This window comes from Schistocerca serialis, chromosome 3, assembly GCF_023864345.2.
Source record: "Schistocerca serialis cubense isolate TAMUIC-IGC-003099 chromosome 3, iqSchSeri2.2, whole genome shotgun sequence".
NCBI classification, from domain to species: Eukaryota; Metazoa; Arthropoda; class Insecta; order Orthoptera; family Acrididae; genus Schistocerca; species Schistocerca serialis.
This window is the reverse complement of record NC_064640.1, coordinates 444,163,534-444,177,591: the sequence shown is the minus strand read 5'-3', so window position 1 is coordinate 444,177,591 and position 14,058 is coordinate 444,163,534. Positions and strand designations below refer to the sequence as shown.

Here is a 14,058-nt window from a genome sequence, read left to right as displayed (position 1 = left end):
ATAAGGGCCACTGTCAGCCAGGCGCCGCACCGACACTGAGGTGGGTCATCACGGCATAGGAGGTAGCCCCATGTCACCCAAGCGTGGCCAATGCGGAGCCGGCAGAGAACCACTGAGTCCCTGCGAGAGGCCCGCATGGAGGTCTCCCTCACAGTCATAGTCTCCTTAAGCGCACACAGTTTGTTGTGCACACTGAGATTATCCCAAAGCTGAAAAACCTTGGGTGTAATAATGATGGCAGGTCAGTTACAGGGATGCCGATCTCCATAAGCGGTTTCCGCATAGCCTGTTTGGCCAGCCTGTCGGCAAGTTCATTTCCTGGGATTCTGAAGTGGCCTGGGGTCCACACAAACATCATGGAACGACTGGACCATTCCAGGGCATCGATGGACTCCTAGATGGTCACTACCAAAGGATGGCGGGGGTAGCATTGGTCGATAGCTCGTAGGCTGCTCAAGAAGTCAGTACAGAGAAGAAACAACTCGCCAGGGCATGAGCAGATGTGCTCAAGAGCACGAGAAATGGCAGTCAGCTCTGCAGTGAAAACACTGCAGCCATCTGGCAAGGAGTGCTGTTCAATATGTCCTCTATGAACATACACGAAGTCAACATGACCCTCAGCCATTGAGTCATCAGTGTAAACCACTTTATGGTGCCAGTACATGTCAAGAATCGAGAGGAAGTGACAGCAAGAGCCATGTGAAAGGTCCAGGCAAAGCTTTAGCCTAGGTGTACACCCCGTAGATGTACGTGAATGGACCTCAAGTATAGGTGGTAAAGGCAAGGACTCCACTTCATACAGAAGAGATTGGACACAAACCACAATCTTAAGCCCTGACCTGGGCCTCCGATGTGGAAGATGAACCGCCATGGATGGGGAAAGGAGACAGTAATTCAGGAGAACGATGAATGTGTGCAACATAACTGGTGAGCAGTTGTGCACACCTGACCTTCAATGGAGGGACTCCGGTCCCCACCAGGACACTGGTCACCGGACTCATCCTAAAAGCTCCTGTTGCCAGTCGAACGCCACAGTGGTGCACTGGGTTGAGTAAATGCAATGCTAAGGGCACCGCCGAACCATAAACCAGATTCGCATAGTCAAGCTGAGATTGAACAAGGGCTGTGTAGAGCTTTAGCAGTGTAGAGCCATCTGCACCCCAGTTGGTGTTGCTCAGGCAGTGGAGGGCACTGAGGTGCTGCCAGCACTTCCGCTGACGAAGATGAGGAAGCCATTTCAATCAGGTATCGAAAACCAATTCTAAGAATTGATATGTCTCCACTCACTGTAGTGGATTGTCATTAAGGTAAAGTTCTGGTTCTGGATGGACGGTATGACGCCGACAGAAATGCATGACACATGACTTCACGACTGAAAACTGGAAGCCGTAGGCCAGAGCCCATTACTGCGCCTTGTAGCAGATGGCTCCCTATAGGCGCCGCTCAGCAACAGCAATACTGGAGGACCTGTACGAAATGCAGAAGTCGTCTGCATACAGAGGAGGTGAGACTGACAGCCCAACAGCTGCTGCTACACCGTTAATGGCCACTAAAAATAGACGTACACTCAATACAGAGCCCTGTGGGTCCCCATTCTCCTGGGTATGGGGGGGGAACTATGGGAGGCACCAACTTGGACACGGAAAGTAAGGAGTGATGGGAAATTCTAGGTAAAAATCAGGAGCGGGCCCTTGAGACCCCACTCATATAACATAGCAAGGATATGATGTCTCCAGGTTGTGTCGTAGGCTTTTCGTAAATCAAAATAGACGGCAACCAGGTGTTGGCGTCTGGAAAAGGCTGTTTGGATGGCAGACTCAAGGGAAACTAGATTATAAACAGTAGAGCAACCCTGGCAGAAACTGCCCTGGCATGGAGCCAGTAGGCCATGTGACTCCAGGACCAAACAACTGCTGACTTACCATACATTCTAACAGCTTACAAAGAATGTTGGTGAGGCTGATGGTGCGATAGCTATCCATATCAAGCAAGTTTTTACTGGGTTTGAGCACTGTAATGATGGTGCTCTCCCACCACTGCGCTGGAAAGATGCCATCGCACCAGATCTGGTTGAAGATGACGAGGAGATGTCACTTGCAGTTGGACGAGAGATGTCTGATCATTTGGCTCTGGATCCGATCTGGCCCAGGAGCTGTGTCAGGGCAGCGTGCAAGGACGCTGAGGAGCTCCCACTCTGTAAATGGAGCATTACTGGATTCACTGCAATGGTCGGTAAACAAGAGGGCTTTCCCTTCCATCCGCTACTTGAGGGTGCGAAATGCTGGGGGTAATTCTCTGACGCAGAGGCCCGAGCATAGTGCTTGGCAATTGCTTTTGCGTCTGTAGATAACATTCCATTGATATCAATGCCAGTAACACACATGGAGTCAGGTACTTACAAACACATCTGATCTTTGTCCAGACTGTGGAACGTGATGTATGACACCCAATGGTTGAGACGTACCTCTCCCAACATGCCTGTTTCTGTCTTTTTATAAGCTGGTGAACCTGGGCCTGGAGCCATTTAAAAGCTATTGGGTGCTCTAGGGAAGGGTGCCACTTATGTCACTGTAGAGCTTGCCGATGCTCCTTAATGGCCTCCGCAATTTCAGGCGAGCACCAAGGTACTGACTTTGGCCAGTGGCACCCTACAGAACAAGAGATCGTGTTTTCCGCCGCAGAAATGATTGTCCTAGTGACCTGCTCAACTGCCACATCGATGGTACCATGTGGGGGAGATTCAATGGTGACAGCAGAGGTGAAAGCTTCCCAGTCTCTCTTGTCTAAAGCCCATCTTGGTAGACGTCCAGGGGAATGGTGCTGGGGGAGTGACAGGAAGATGGGAAAGTGGTCACTACCATGCAAGTCATCGTGGGCTCTCCAGTGGACGGATGGGAGAAGTCCTGGGCAGCAGAGGGATAAATCAATGGCTGAGTAAGTGCAATGAGCCATACTGAAATGTTTGGGGGTCCCAGTATTTAAGAGGCAGAGGTTGAGTTGAGACAGGAAAGTTTCAACGTCTCTACCTCGAGCAGTAAGCACAGTGCCACCCCTCAAGGGGTTATGGGCATTAAAATCTCCCAGAAGTAAGAAAGGTTTAGGGAGTTGTTGAATCAGTGCAGCCAATGCATTCAGGGGTACTGCACCATCTGGAGGAAGATATACATTGCAGACAGTTATTTCTGCATCGTCCTTATCCTAATAGCCACAGCTTCAAGAGGGGTTTGAAGGGGCAAAGGTTCACTGCATACTGAGTTCAGGACATAGACACAAACCCCACCTGACACCCTATTACAGTCGCTACAGTTCTTGTAATATCCCCTACAGCTGCAAAGGGCAAGGGGTCCACATTGCCGGGAACCAGGTTTCCTGGAGGGCAATGCAGAAAGGAGGTGTAAAGCTTATCAGTTGCCGTAGCTCAGCCAGGTGGTGTAAAAAACCGCAGCAATTCCTCTGGATGATGACGTTATCGTGAGGCTGGGAAGGCATGAAGCATGTAAGTAGTCAGGTTACACCTCAGGGTCACCTCCTGCCACCGATTGAGTGTGTGTATCCACACCTATTGTGGATGAGACATCAGTGAGAACCAGGTCCTCAGGGGATGCTGAGATCTCCACCTCATGCACAATTGCAGAACTGGCAGGGAGCGGTGATGCTGGGGCCACTGGAGGGTCCTTTTTCTTAGCAGATTTCTTTGTTTGCTTGCGCTCTTGCTTCCCTTTAGGGGCTTGCTGGGAGGACTTCTCTGAAGTAGCTTCAGGCATGGAGGAAGACCATGAAGCTCTTTGTCCAGCAGCTTTTGGCTCCTTTAGCCACTGGCAAGTGTCTGCTGTGGCACTAGTGGACCTTGGGAGAGAGGGTCCCCAGGGACCCCTTCCGCACGAGAGGAGACAGAAGAGGCTGCTGCTTTCTGTTGCTTCTCCGGCTACTGCGGGGGGGGGGGGGGGGGGGGACTTATGTCCCCTTCGTTTGGTGGGGGGTGGGGGGTGGGGGGCAGGGGGGGAGGCCTTGCTCCTGAAGTACTCTGGGAGCAACGGAAGGAGATTTTCCCCTTACCACCAAGGGGCAGATGTATTCTGTAGGCCTGGGGTGCCCACTGCTCGTGGCACAGAGAGTGGTATGACTGGTACTTGTAATGGTGATGGTAATGTAGCTGCAGCGTATGTGGACATCAACCGAAAGGGGTGCAATCGGGTAAGTCAACCAGTCCAGGGTCTTGTACTCCATGATTTTCCACTCCTTTTGGAGTACTGTGCAGTCCGGCGAGCAGAGGGAGTGCTGCTCCCCGCAATTGGTACAAGTGGGAGGAGGAGCACTGGGAGCATCTGGATGCAGTGTATGTCTGCAGTCTAGACATGTGGCACTGGAAGTGCAGCAAAAAGGTATGTGCCTGAATTTCCAGCACTTAAAGCACAGCATAGGGGGAGGGACGTACAGTTTAACGTCACAGCGGTAAACCATCACCTTGAGCTTTCAGGCAATGAATCACCCCCAAAGGCCAAGATGAAGGCACCAGTAGCAACCCCGTTGTCTTTGGGTCCCCTGTAAAGGCGCTGGATGAAATGAACACCCTGCCGTTCTAGATTGGCACAGAGCTCGTCATCAGACTGCAAGAGGAGGTAGCAATGGAAAATAATCCCCTGGACCATGTATGTATGGGGAGTGACGGAAACAGGAATATCACCCAGCCGGTCACAAGCGAGTCACGCCCAGGATTGGACTGGGGATGCTGTCTGGATCCAGATGGCACTGCTTCTCATTTTCGACAGTGCTGTCACTTCCCCAAACTTATCCTCAAGATGTTCAACAAAAAATTGAGGCTTCATAGGTAGAAAGGAGTCCCCGTCCATTCTACTACAGACTAAATACCGAGGTGAATACGGCTCTCATCATTCTGTAGCCCTACATTCGTCCCATGGTGTAGTGAAGGAGGGAAAAGAGTTAGGGTCATATCTGTCAGCATTGTACTCGATGTTGCCCTTCTTAGAGGCTACTGGCGTCGTACAGTCACCAGCAAGAGATGACTTACTCTGCTTCATTACGGGTCATCTGCCCTGATGCCACCCACTCTGATCAGGGGCTCTCCCCACGGGCGCCTCGCAACCACAGCAAAGGCTACCTTGGGTGATGGCTATTGCCGAGATTCTTGATGCCCCAGGAAGACAGGCATCTACTCTTTGGCATACATGGGGAGTTTACAGCTCAGGCATCAGCAGTGCGATCCCTGTGTTGTCAGGGGGCTACCACCAAATAGGTACATGAAAGCCCCACCACAACAGACTGGCTACTGTGCTGGATATTGGGCACAGAGAAATACAATACTGTCATGGGGGCGAAAGAGGACAGGAGACAACGGAAGATGACATACCCCAGAAAGTGTCCTTGCCCAAATAGTTGAATTGCAGGTGGAGATGCAAAGCAATGACAAGGGGTTCAGAAGATTGAATCTAAGGGCACTGTGGATAACTCGAGCACCACGCAAGGTGTCCTACCCATATGGCCCGCACTTCTGTAGAATTTGGAAAGTGGCAGGTCAAACCATAAACTGGGACCTAAAGTTATAGGGTCCAAAAGTGTGAGACTCCTTTTAGTCGTCTCTTATGACAGGCAGGGATACCTTGGGCCTATTCTAACTCCCAGACCCGCAGAAGGACACCACACAGTGATACATCCCTATGCAGAAGAACTTCACGAACGTTCATGGGCAGTGACGATCCCCCAATAAGACAATTGTGTGTGCTCTACCCCAGTGAGAATAGTATGTGCTTCATCACTTCCCAAAATTTTCCAAAGCCACACATCATCAACTTCAACTTCAGAGTCTTCTGGAATGTCTGTCACGTGGCAAAGGTTGGCGAGTAATGAGAAGTTTGTATGGATAACATTTCACAACTGTTTCCAGCACTTTTAGAATGGTGGACCACAGAATGTTCAGCTGTCAGGACAAAGCTAATGCACAGCTTGAAGATCGCTTGTTACGCCCAGCATTCTCAGCCATGGCAACAGTGACTTTTTCAACAATTCATGGCACTGTTGGCTGACTGCCTCTTTCAGGGGCAATTTCCTAACCACCAATTAATTCACACTTCTGAATAGCATTCTTCAACTCCGCTGCAAAAAGAAGACCTTTCTGTATTCCTTTAATGCACCAATATTTGTGAAAAGTGGCAGTCTGATAAAACAGCTTTATGAGTAAAGCTCTGCTCACCTTGTCCAGACCGATGTTGACCGACATCTTGTGTTTTAACCCAATCTCCCCACAGTAGTACCAGTGCCTAAAGGCACATCTTGACACTAACAATACTAACAAAGCAAATCTAGCAGTGAGTCTGGACATCATTCCCATAAAGCTGTGTACCCAAATGGTAAATAGTTTTCCGTCTAAAGTGGCTAACATAGTGAAAGTACAATTACTCATGCTCTGTACTGAGAACAAGAATGGTCCCATCACACTTTCCTGCGGCACTCCTGCTGAAGCTCTTGTCTCTGATAATGTATAACTAATTCTTAAGTTGTGCAAAACAAGCCTACCACAGTCCAGTGCCCAAGAATAATCAATAAAATTCTGCTTATCTGGTATGCATACTACTCCCTAAACATTATTCCATGTGTCTTCTGGCTGCTGCACAGCTCAATTTTTTTAAACTGTTGCTTACTTTTTGACAGAGAGAGGAGGGGGTTGTGTGTGTCTTAATATCAATTACTTTTCAGAAACTAATGCGCTGGATGAACTACACATAATAAAATACAAGACATCAATCGGTGACAGAAAAACATCATAATGCAGTTAAAACACTGAAGGAGTTGATTAGAGAAAACACTACACAGATAAAGTACTGAGCGACACAAAATAATGAAGTAGTATAGGAAGACAGATGAAAACTGAATACCTAAAGGAAAGTAGTTCCTTGATACAGCTGTTTTGGAGTAACAATTACAAAATGAAACAACAAAAGATGATGAATGCTCCTAGTAAGGTAAAATAACCTGGGAATTACTGTTCTAAACAAACCCAGCATGAAGAACAGAAAAAAAAAATCTACGTAGTATATGGTGAAGTAATCTACCAGTGAACAATAGCATTGCATTCAGCAGGAAATCTTTTGGCCATGCTAAGAATTTCTTATCCAAAGATGCACAAATCATTAATTTAATTTAAACTCTGCACATTATCACAACAATGGGTTCTTTTGTAATATAAACAACTGTTACCTATTTTATTATCCCCAATGAAAAATGTGTGGCTATAACTTTCTGCAAAAAAATTACTTAAAACAGCAGAATATATACATAAACATTTATCTGTACAACAGGATGAAACTTACCACTTCTTTACCAGAAACCACTGTGCACATAACTATTCCAAACGTAATCATGAAGACCGACAGATATTTTGAAAATGTGTATTTTTTCTTCAAAATTATAATTCCCATAATCATGTTTGCTATCAGAGAGCCCTGTAATATGAAAAAAAAAAAACTATATAAGAATCCATGCATGAATGTAACAGTAATTACTAGGAAGGAAAAATCAAACAGTGACATTAATGAATTATGAATATAATCATCATTGAATCTTCACAGAAGAGAAATTTGAGGAGAACGCAAATTTAATTTTAATAAGTATATTAAAAATGATGGATTTTTTTTATTTCAGCATTTAATTAACTGGAATATTGCAACAAAATATTAAAACTAAAGCTAAGGTCTGTCTTTACTTACAGCTCTAAATATCATGTGCAAAGGCATGGGAATGTTGAAATTAAACGCATAGTTGTTGCAGAGGTTGGCAATGAAAAACATTGCAACTAGAATACTGTAATCTCTGAAACAAAAAAACAAAGAAATTAGAAAATCTAAGGTACCCTAACACTTAGAAAAGTAAACCAAGACTAAAATCACAAACACCAACTGCTATACAAATGGTAACATTACACACACTAGTGATTTCTGTACATGATGTTGCCACATACAATACCACAGAATACTCATACCTTTCAATCTACTATGTGTGACAATGTATTCTATTCTATCTTCCAAAAGTGATCTTACAGGATGATCACTCTTAAGGCTCTGAAAAACTAATGAATCACAGGTAAGTTTCTGATCATACTGTTTTAATAGGGAGAGACTTCAATTAACCAGCCACAAAATGGGAGTCGTGTGATTAAAAGTGGTACCAGAGGCAGTGATTCATGTGAGATTATTCTGAATACACTATTGTGAAGAATACTTCAAGCAACAAAGAACAAACCTGTAAGGGAAATATTTTTAACCCCCAATCAATAAACAGATCCACACTTTTGAATCAATTAACTGGAAGAGTGTATCAGTTGGCACAAAGCCATTGTAGCATTGATGACAAACCGTCACAAGACAAGTTAAGACAGGTAGGAAAACATTTTTGCTAAGTAAGGAGAACAGGAAACAAATTGCAGAGTACCTGAGCAGTCAACATATAATATTCAGCTCTGGGGATGGAAGTGTGGAGCACAAATGGATGAAATTCAAAAGGATTGTACTATACATTTCAGATCAGTACGTACTGAGCTAATGTTGGGAAACACACACATTGGCTCAACAAGGGTGTTAGAAAGTTTCTACAAAAACAAAGAATGTAATCACAGATTTAATCAAAGTCAAAGTCTTTTTGGCAAACAAAAGTTGATCGCATAAGAAGTGTAAGAAGAGCAATTCTAATAAAAAAATCCCAAGAAGTTTTGGTCTCAAAAACAGCCAAAAAATGGATTAAAATCATCTATTCACCTCCTCAGTGTGCAATTTGGTACCAAAATAGAAAACACATAGAAAACAAAAATCTTAAATTCGGTCTCCTAAAATTATTTTCATAAGGTTCCTCATTTAATCAGTGCATGAACACTGAAATGGCATTTACTGAGATTAGTGATCACAAATTAGTAAATCAACTAAAACTGTTCAATAGAGCAAAGGGCTCTAGAGCTACCTGTATGGTTAGCAGGGTGCATTAATGCACCACTTGCATGACATGTGGAGGTGAGTCTGACCTGATTTGAATCCACTTCGCAGATTAATGATGAGGGTTGGTGAACTGGCCAGCCTGGATGTGCTTTTTAGGCAGTTTCCCACGTGCCAGGAGGTGAATATCAGGATGGTACCCACATCCTGCCTCTGGTACATGCTACACAAACATTTAGAAAATGTTCTCACACTTTCCAGAATGAATTTTCACTCTGCAGCTGAGTGTGCACTGATGTGAAACTTTCTGGCACATTAAAATTGTGTGCCAGGGCTCAACTGCGGGACATTTGCTTTTGCAGGCAAGTGCTCTACCAACTGAGCTACGCAAGCATGACTCCCAAACCCTCCTCACATATTTACTTTTACTTTTGACAGTACCTCATCTACTACCTTCCAAATTTCACAGTTCTCTTCCATAACTTGCAGGACTAGCACTCCTGGAGGAAAAGATATTGTGGAGACATGGTTTCGCCACAGTCTGGGAGAATGTTCCAGGGCACTTACCTGTGAAAGACAAAGGTCCCATGTTCGAGTCCCAGACTGACACACAGTTTCAATATGCAAGGGAGTTTTATTCTCACACTTGCACATAGAATTTATTCTAGAAACAGAGATATGAGTACATCTATTTCACACTGGAAAGGGGGGAGGGGGGTGGGGAGGGCATTAACAGGAGACTTATGACCCTAGGTGTTTAGTATTCTTAAACCTATCAGCAGCAGCAGATCTGGAGCTGATTAAGTACCTGTAGGATTTGACAATCTGTGTGGAAAAATTTAGTCCCTATAGCAGCAGTTTATGCCACCTTACAATCCTATGTGGCATTTGTCAAATTAAGTTTCCATGATAATGATGGCCAAAACTGGTTATGATGGTTATAATGTTGGGAAATACGGAAGCGTCCGATCCCACCCGTCTGCTTTGGCCCATGACGTCACAAATATGGTGGAAACGATCATAAACCACGATTCGAATATTGCGCATATAAAGTTGTTACGTACACATTATCTGGACAAAAATAAATCGAAAAACAACCATACACACATTCCACAAAAAGCCTAATGACACTAACGGGACAAGCGTGGGAAATAGGGGGGTTTTGGCTGGGGGCAAACTAAATATAAACAAATTTAGACACCCACCCCCATACGAAACCACGCAAAACGACGAAAAAAAAAAAACGGCATCACAGAACTCCCCAAATACCACTAAACACAATATCATCTGGAATCGGACACTTCCCTTGACCTATATAGCTCAACAGCAGCTCCCTATCCCATAAATTAGGGCCTAACACTTCCCTTGACCTATATAGCTCAAAAACATCTCCCGATACAGCCACACATTGGGATCGAACACTTCTCTTGCCCTGTTATTCTTACAACATCTCCACATACAGCCGTGCCTGGTCCGAGACGCCGGAACTTTAAGTAAGCCTCATTTCTTCACAGCATACTGAACACTTCACGACTTCATCCAAAAATTTGAATAGTTGAAGAAATTTTATTAGAGACAACGCACTGTCCCCCACCATAGCCGACAACCGAAAACTGTTGACCCTGTCAGTCATATCCATACCTACCAGAGACGTAAAAAAAAAGCAATTTACCAAAATTCACACACGGCGCCACACTCGCAAACTAAACCAAAAACATCACCTAACACACCACCAGAGAGCACCTCCGATCGCATCAAAACGACACCTACAAACATGCCACTCTCAAACTAAATTCCGCGTCGTCGTGACGTCACACACCACAACAGCCTTACGTCACGGGTCAAAGCTGATGGGTGGGATCGGACGCTTCGGTCGACCCTAATGTTGTGTGATTGTGTTCAATGTTGTCTAGAGTATGGTGCTGGACCTGGACCTTGCTTTCATCTCTTCCATTACATAAATGTCAACAGGAAAGATCTGAAAGCATGACTGCCAGCTATCCACATTGCCATATATGTGGAAAACTACCAAGTGTCTATGTCATAAGAAGGAATTTCTTCTTTCTGAATAGGTAAAATTGATACCTTAATTAAAGAACACATTTATATAGAGAACTACAAGGAGCATTTTGGTGTATATTACCAGTAGGTTTATGCATACATCAATTACAGGAGACAGGTTTAAACACACATCTAGTAAACTACAATACATTATTCACTTACTTTAAACCAATACTTGGCTTCTTTGTACCACATCTTGATGTAAATATAAAACCTTCTAGAGCAATAAATAAGAACTGAGAAAATGTAATTATATTCCCAGAACTTGGATCCTCCCTGAAAAATAAGTAAAACGAAGAGTCATATATATGCATTCCAGTTGCTACCATTAAAAATCTATTAAAGCTGTCTGATCACAACATTTTTAAGACAAATGAAAAATTTGAACATTGATATAGCAGAATGATATTGAACAGTTATGGATCTATATTGGCAGAGATGTTACTTAGAAAATAAATTATCAAGAATATTGTTGTGACCTTCAGTCACAAGCCTAATTTGGTGCAGCACTACAAGCTAGTACATCCCGCGCAAGACTTTGCATCTCTACACAACTGCTGAAACCTCCATCTACTTGAACCTGCTTGTTGTAGTCAAGCATTAGTCTCCCCCTACAATTTTTAACCCCGACACTTGCTTCTATTACCAAATTTACTACTGCCTATTCCTTGATGCCTCAGGATGTGACCCACCAATCAATCCCTTATTTGAGTCAGGTTGTGTATCAAGTTTCTCTTCTCCCAAATTTGGTTCACAACCTCCACATCAGTAATGCAACCTACCCATCTAATCTTTCATATTCTTCTGTAACACATTTCAAAAGTTTCATTTTCTTTTTGTTTGAATTGTTTATTGTCCACAAGCTTCCACTGAAGGCTACATTCAACACAAATATCTTCAGAAAAGACTTTCTAACACTTAAATTTATGTTTGATGTTAGCAAACTCCTCTTTTTTAGAAATGTATTTCTTGCTATTTTATAGCATCATAAGTTACTTTACTGCAAAAATAACAAAACTTACCTACTACTTTGATTGGTGTCCTTCCTAACATAATTCCCTCAGCAGCAGCTGATTTAATTTTACTACATGCTGTTACCCTTGCTTTGTTTTTCATAATATTCATATTACATGCTGTTTGCACCCAACAGTCTATCCGTTCTATTTACCTGCTCTTCCAAGTCCTTTGCACCTCTAACAAAATTACAATGTCACTGGCAAACATCAAAGTATTTAATTGTGCTCCCTGAATGTTAATCCCATTTGCAGATTCCTCCCTTCACAGATAGACTACAACACTGTTTCACTGCCTTTTCACCTTCTGCTCACCTTTCATGAACTTTACTTCTTATAACTGCTGTCTAGGGTCTGTAACAATTGTAAACAACATTTTACTCATGCTCCGTTTTAAAGAATTGTCAAAACCCTTCTCTAAAGCTAGAAATGCAGTAAAGGCAGGTTTCTCTTTCTTAATTCTTGAGGTTTTAATTACGTGTTCAAAATAGGGCAGTTATTTCACAAAGAGAGAAGTGGAATCAACCAATGCAATCTTAATGCTATTTGTGATATCAACAACATGAATAGAGGCAAACTTCTATGAGACAACTGTCAGACAGGCCAACTGAAAGGTACATCACAAATCGTCATCTGAAAATTGGTGCAGTGCTAAGAAAGTTATGTATAAACCTTTGATGATGAAATTGTTCATACAGGCACTGTTCCCTCAAATTAATGTTTTACAGGTGCCACAACTTTCTCAAGGCCAAACAATAGCAACTGCACTCATACATAAATATAGCATTACTCTATATCTTTTAACATAATTGCCTTTTGTAACCCCACAGATATGCTTTCCCAATACTCAGATTGTTTCTTTTTACGTGAGGTATATGCAATTAAATGTCAGTGCCTAAGTTGATAAGAAATATGTGACAGATACTACTAAATCACAGATTTTTTGAGGTGGACACGGGTGGACGGAGGTAGCTTCATTTCAATTTTGAAATCAACGATACAAGGAAAAGAATCGGGACAAATGAAAATAGTAATCACCTTTGATAAAACTTGTTTTATTAAATGTGAATCAGTTCGTAGAGTATATCACAGAACTGTCTTTAGAGTTACGTTGTCCTCCACCAAATTAGAAATTAATTACAAAACTACAACCAATAGAAGATTCGCGGGCTATGAAAATGCTCTCAGCAGCATAACCATCATCAAAGTGCCGGGGACAGTAGGGTTACTGGAAAGTATTTTTGATTTGTACAAACAGGTTACCCCAAGATAACAGCAACCAATTTTTCTATAATGTCAAAGCTTATTTACAACGTTTTATGAAAGCTAATCATCCCTTACAAACTGTAATGTGATTATGCTTACTTAATAAGAAGCTCCAAAAACACGACGTTGCTACAGCAACCAATAAATACAAACAAAATTGCGAGTGCGGCTTTCATCTTCAATCTTAGTGCCAAAACACGCACACGTTAAGTACCACACGTCACATCTACACACCAAAACTCCACACAGCAGAACACACACGCCACGACTAGTTTAAACACAGCTGAACCATAGTGTCTATACCCATTGCCTTCTGTTGCGTAATTCATGCCAAAGATGTCAGTACTAACAATCACACAGTCTAACATTAGACTTGGTCATACATTACATGTTTGTGCAAACAAAGTAAGAATTCTATTGTTCACATCAGAACCCACATATTCTTACCCTGTAGGCCTGTATTCATTTGCTAAGAGATACTTGTGATATCGTTGATTTTTGTCTTTAATGTTTATGGATTTATAAATAATACTGATGACTTGAATTAATGGTTCTTAATGGGTGATTCACACAGTACGTTAACAGAGAGTGAAGGAACAGCGAGCGAAGTTGCTGTAAAATGCCGGTGTGTTCAAAATAGACGAAACGTCAACACAACATCACTTTCCTTAGCCCAATACCGAATGGTAAAAGTGAGGTTATAATATACTATCTGAGATAACAAAAATATCAGAACATAGATCAGGATTAAGGAACTAGCCATGACACAGTTCATTAATGGC

At 43.1% G+C, this 14,058-nt stretch overlaps 1 protein-coding gene across 1 annotated transcript in view; it reads right to left on the bottom strand.

Moving 5' to 3' along the window:
• The window catches only part of LOC126470337 (UDP-xylose and UDP-N-acetylglucosamine transporter), a 32,659-nt gene extending 19,078 nt beyond the window's left edge, over positions 1–13,581 (bottom strand). Inside the window, exons 1-4 of the mRNA XM_050098126.1 lie at positions 13,376–13,581; positions 11,160–11,273; positions 7,722–7,824; positions 7,326–7,457 (exon numbers count right to left, since the gene is read on the bottom strand). Of these exons, the coding sequence (XP_049954083.1) occupies positions 7,326–7,457; positions 7,722–7,824; positions 11,160–11,273; positions 13,376–13,452 (426 nt within the window). The 5' untranslated portion in view covers positions 13,453–13,581. The remainder of the gene's footprint in view (positions 1–7,325; positions 7,458–7,721; positions 7,825–11,159; positions 11,274–13,375) is intronic.
• Between the last annotated feature and the right edge of the window lie 477 nt (positions 13,582–14,058).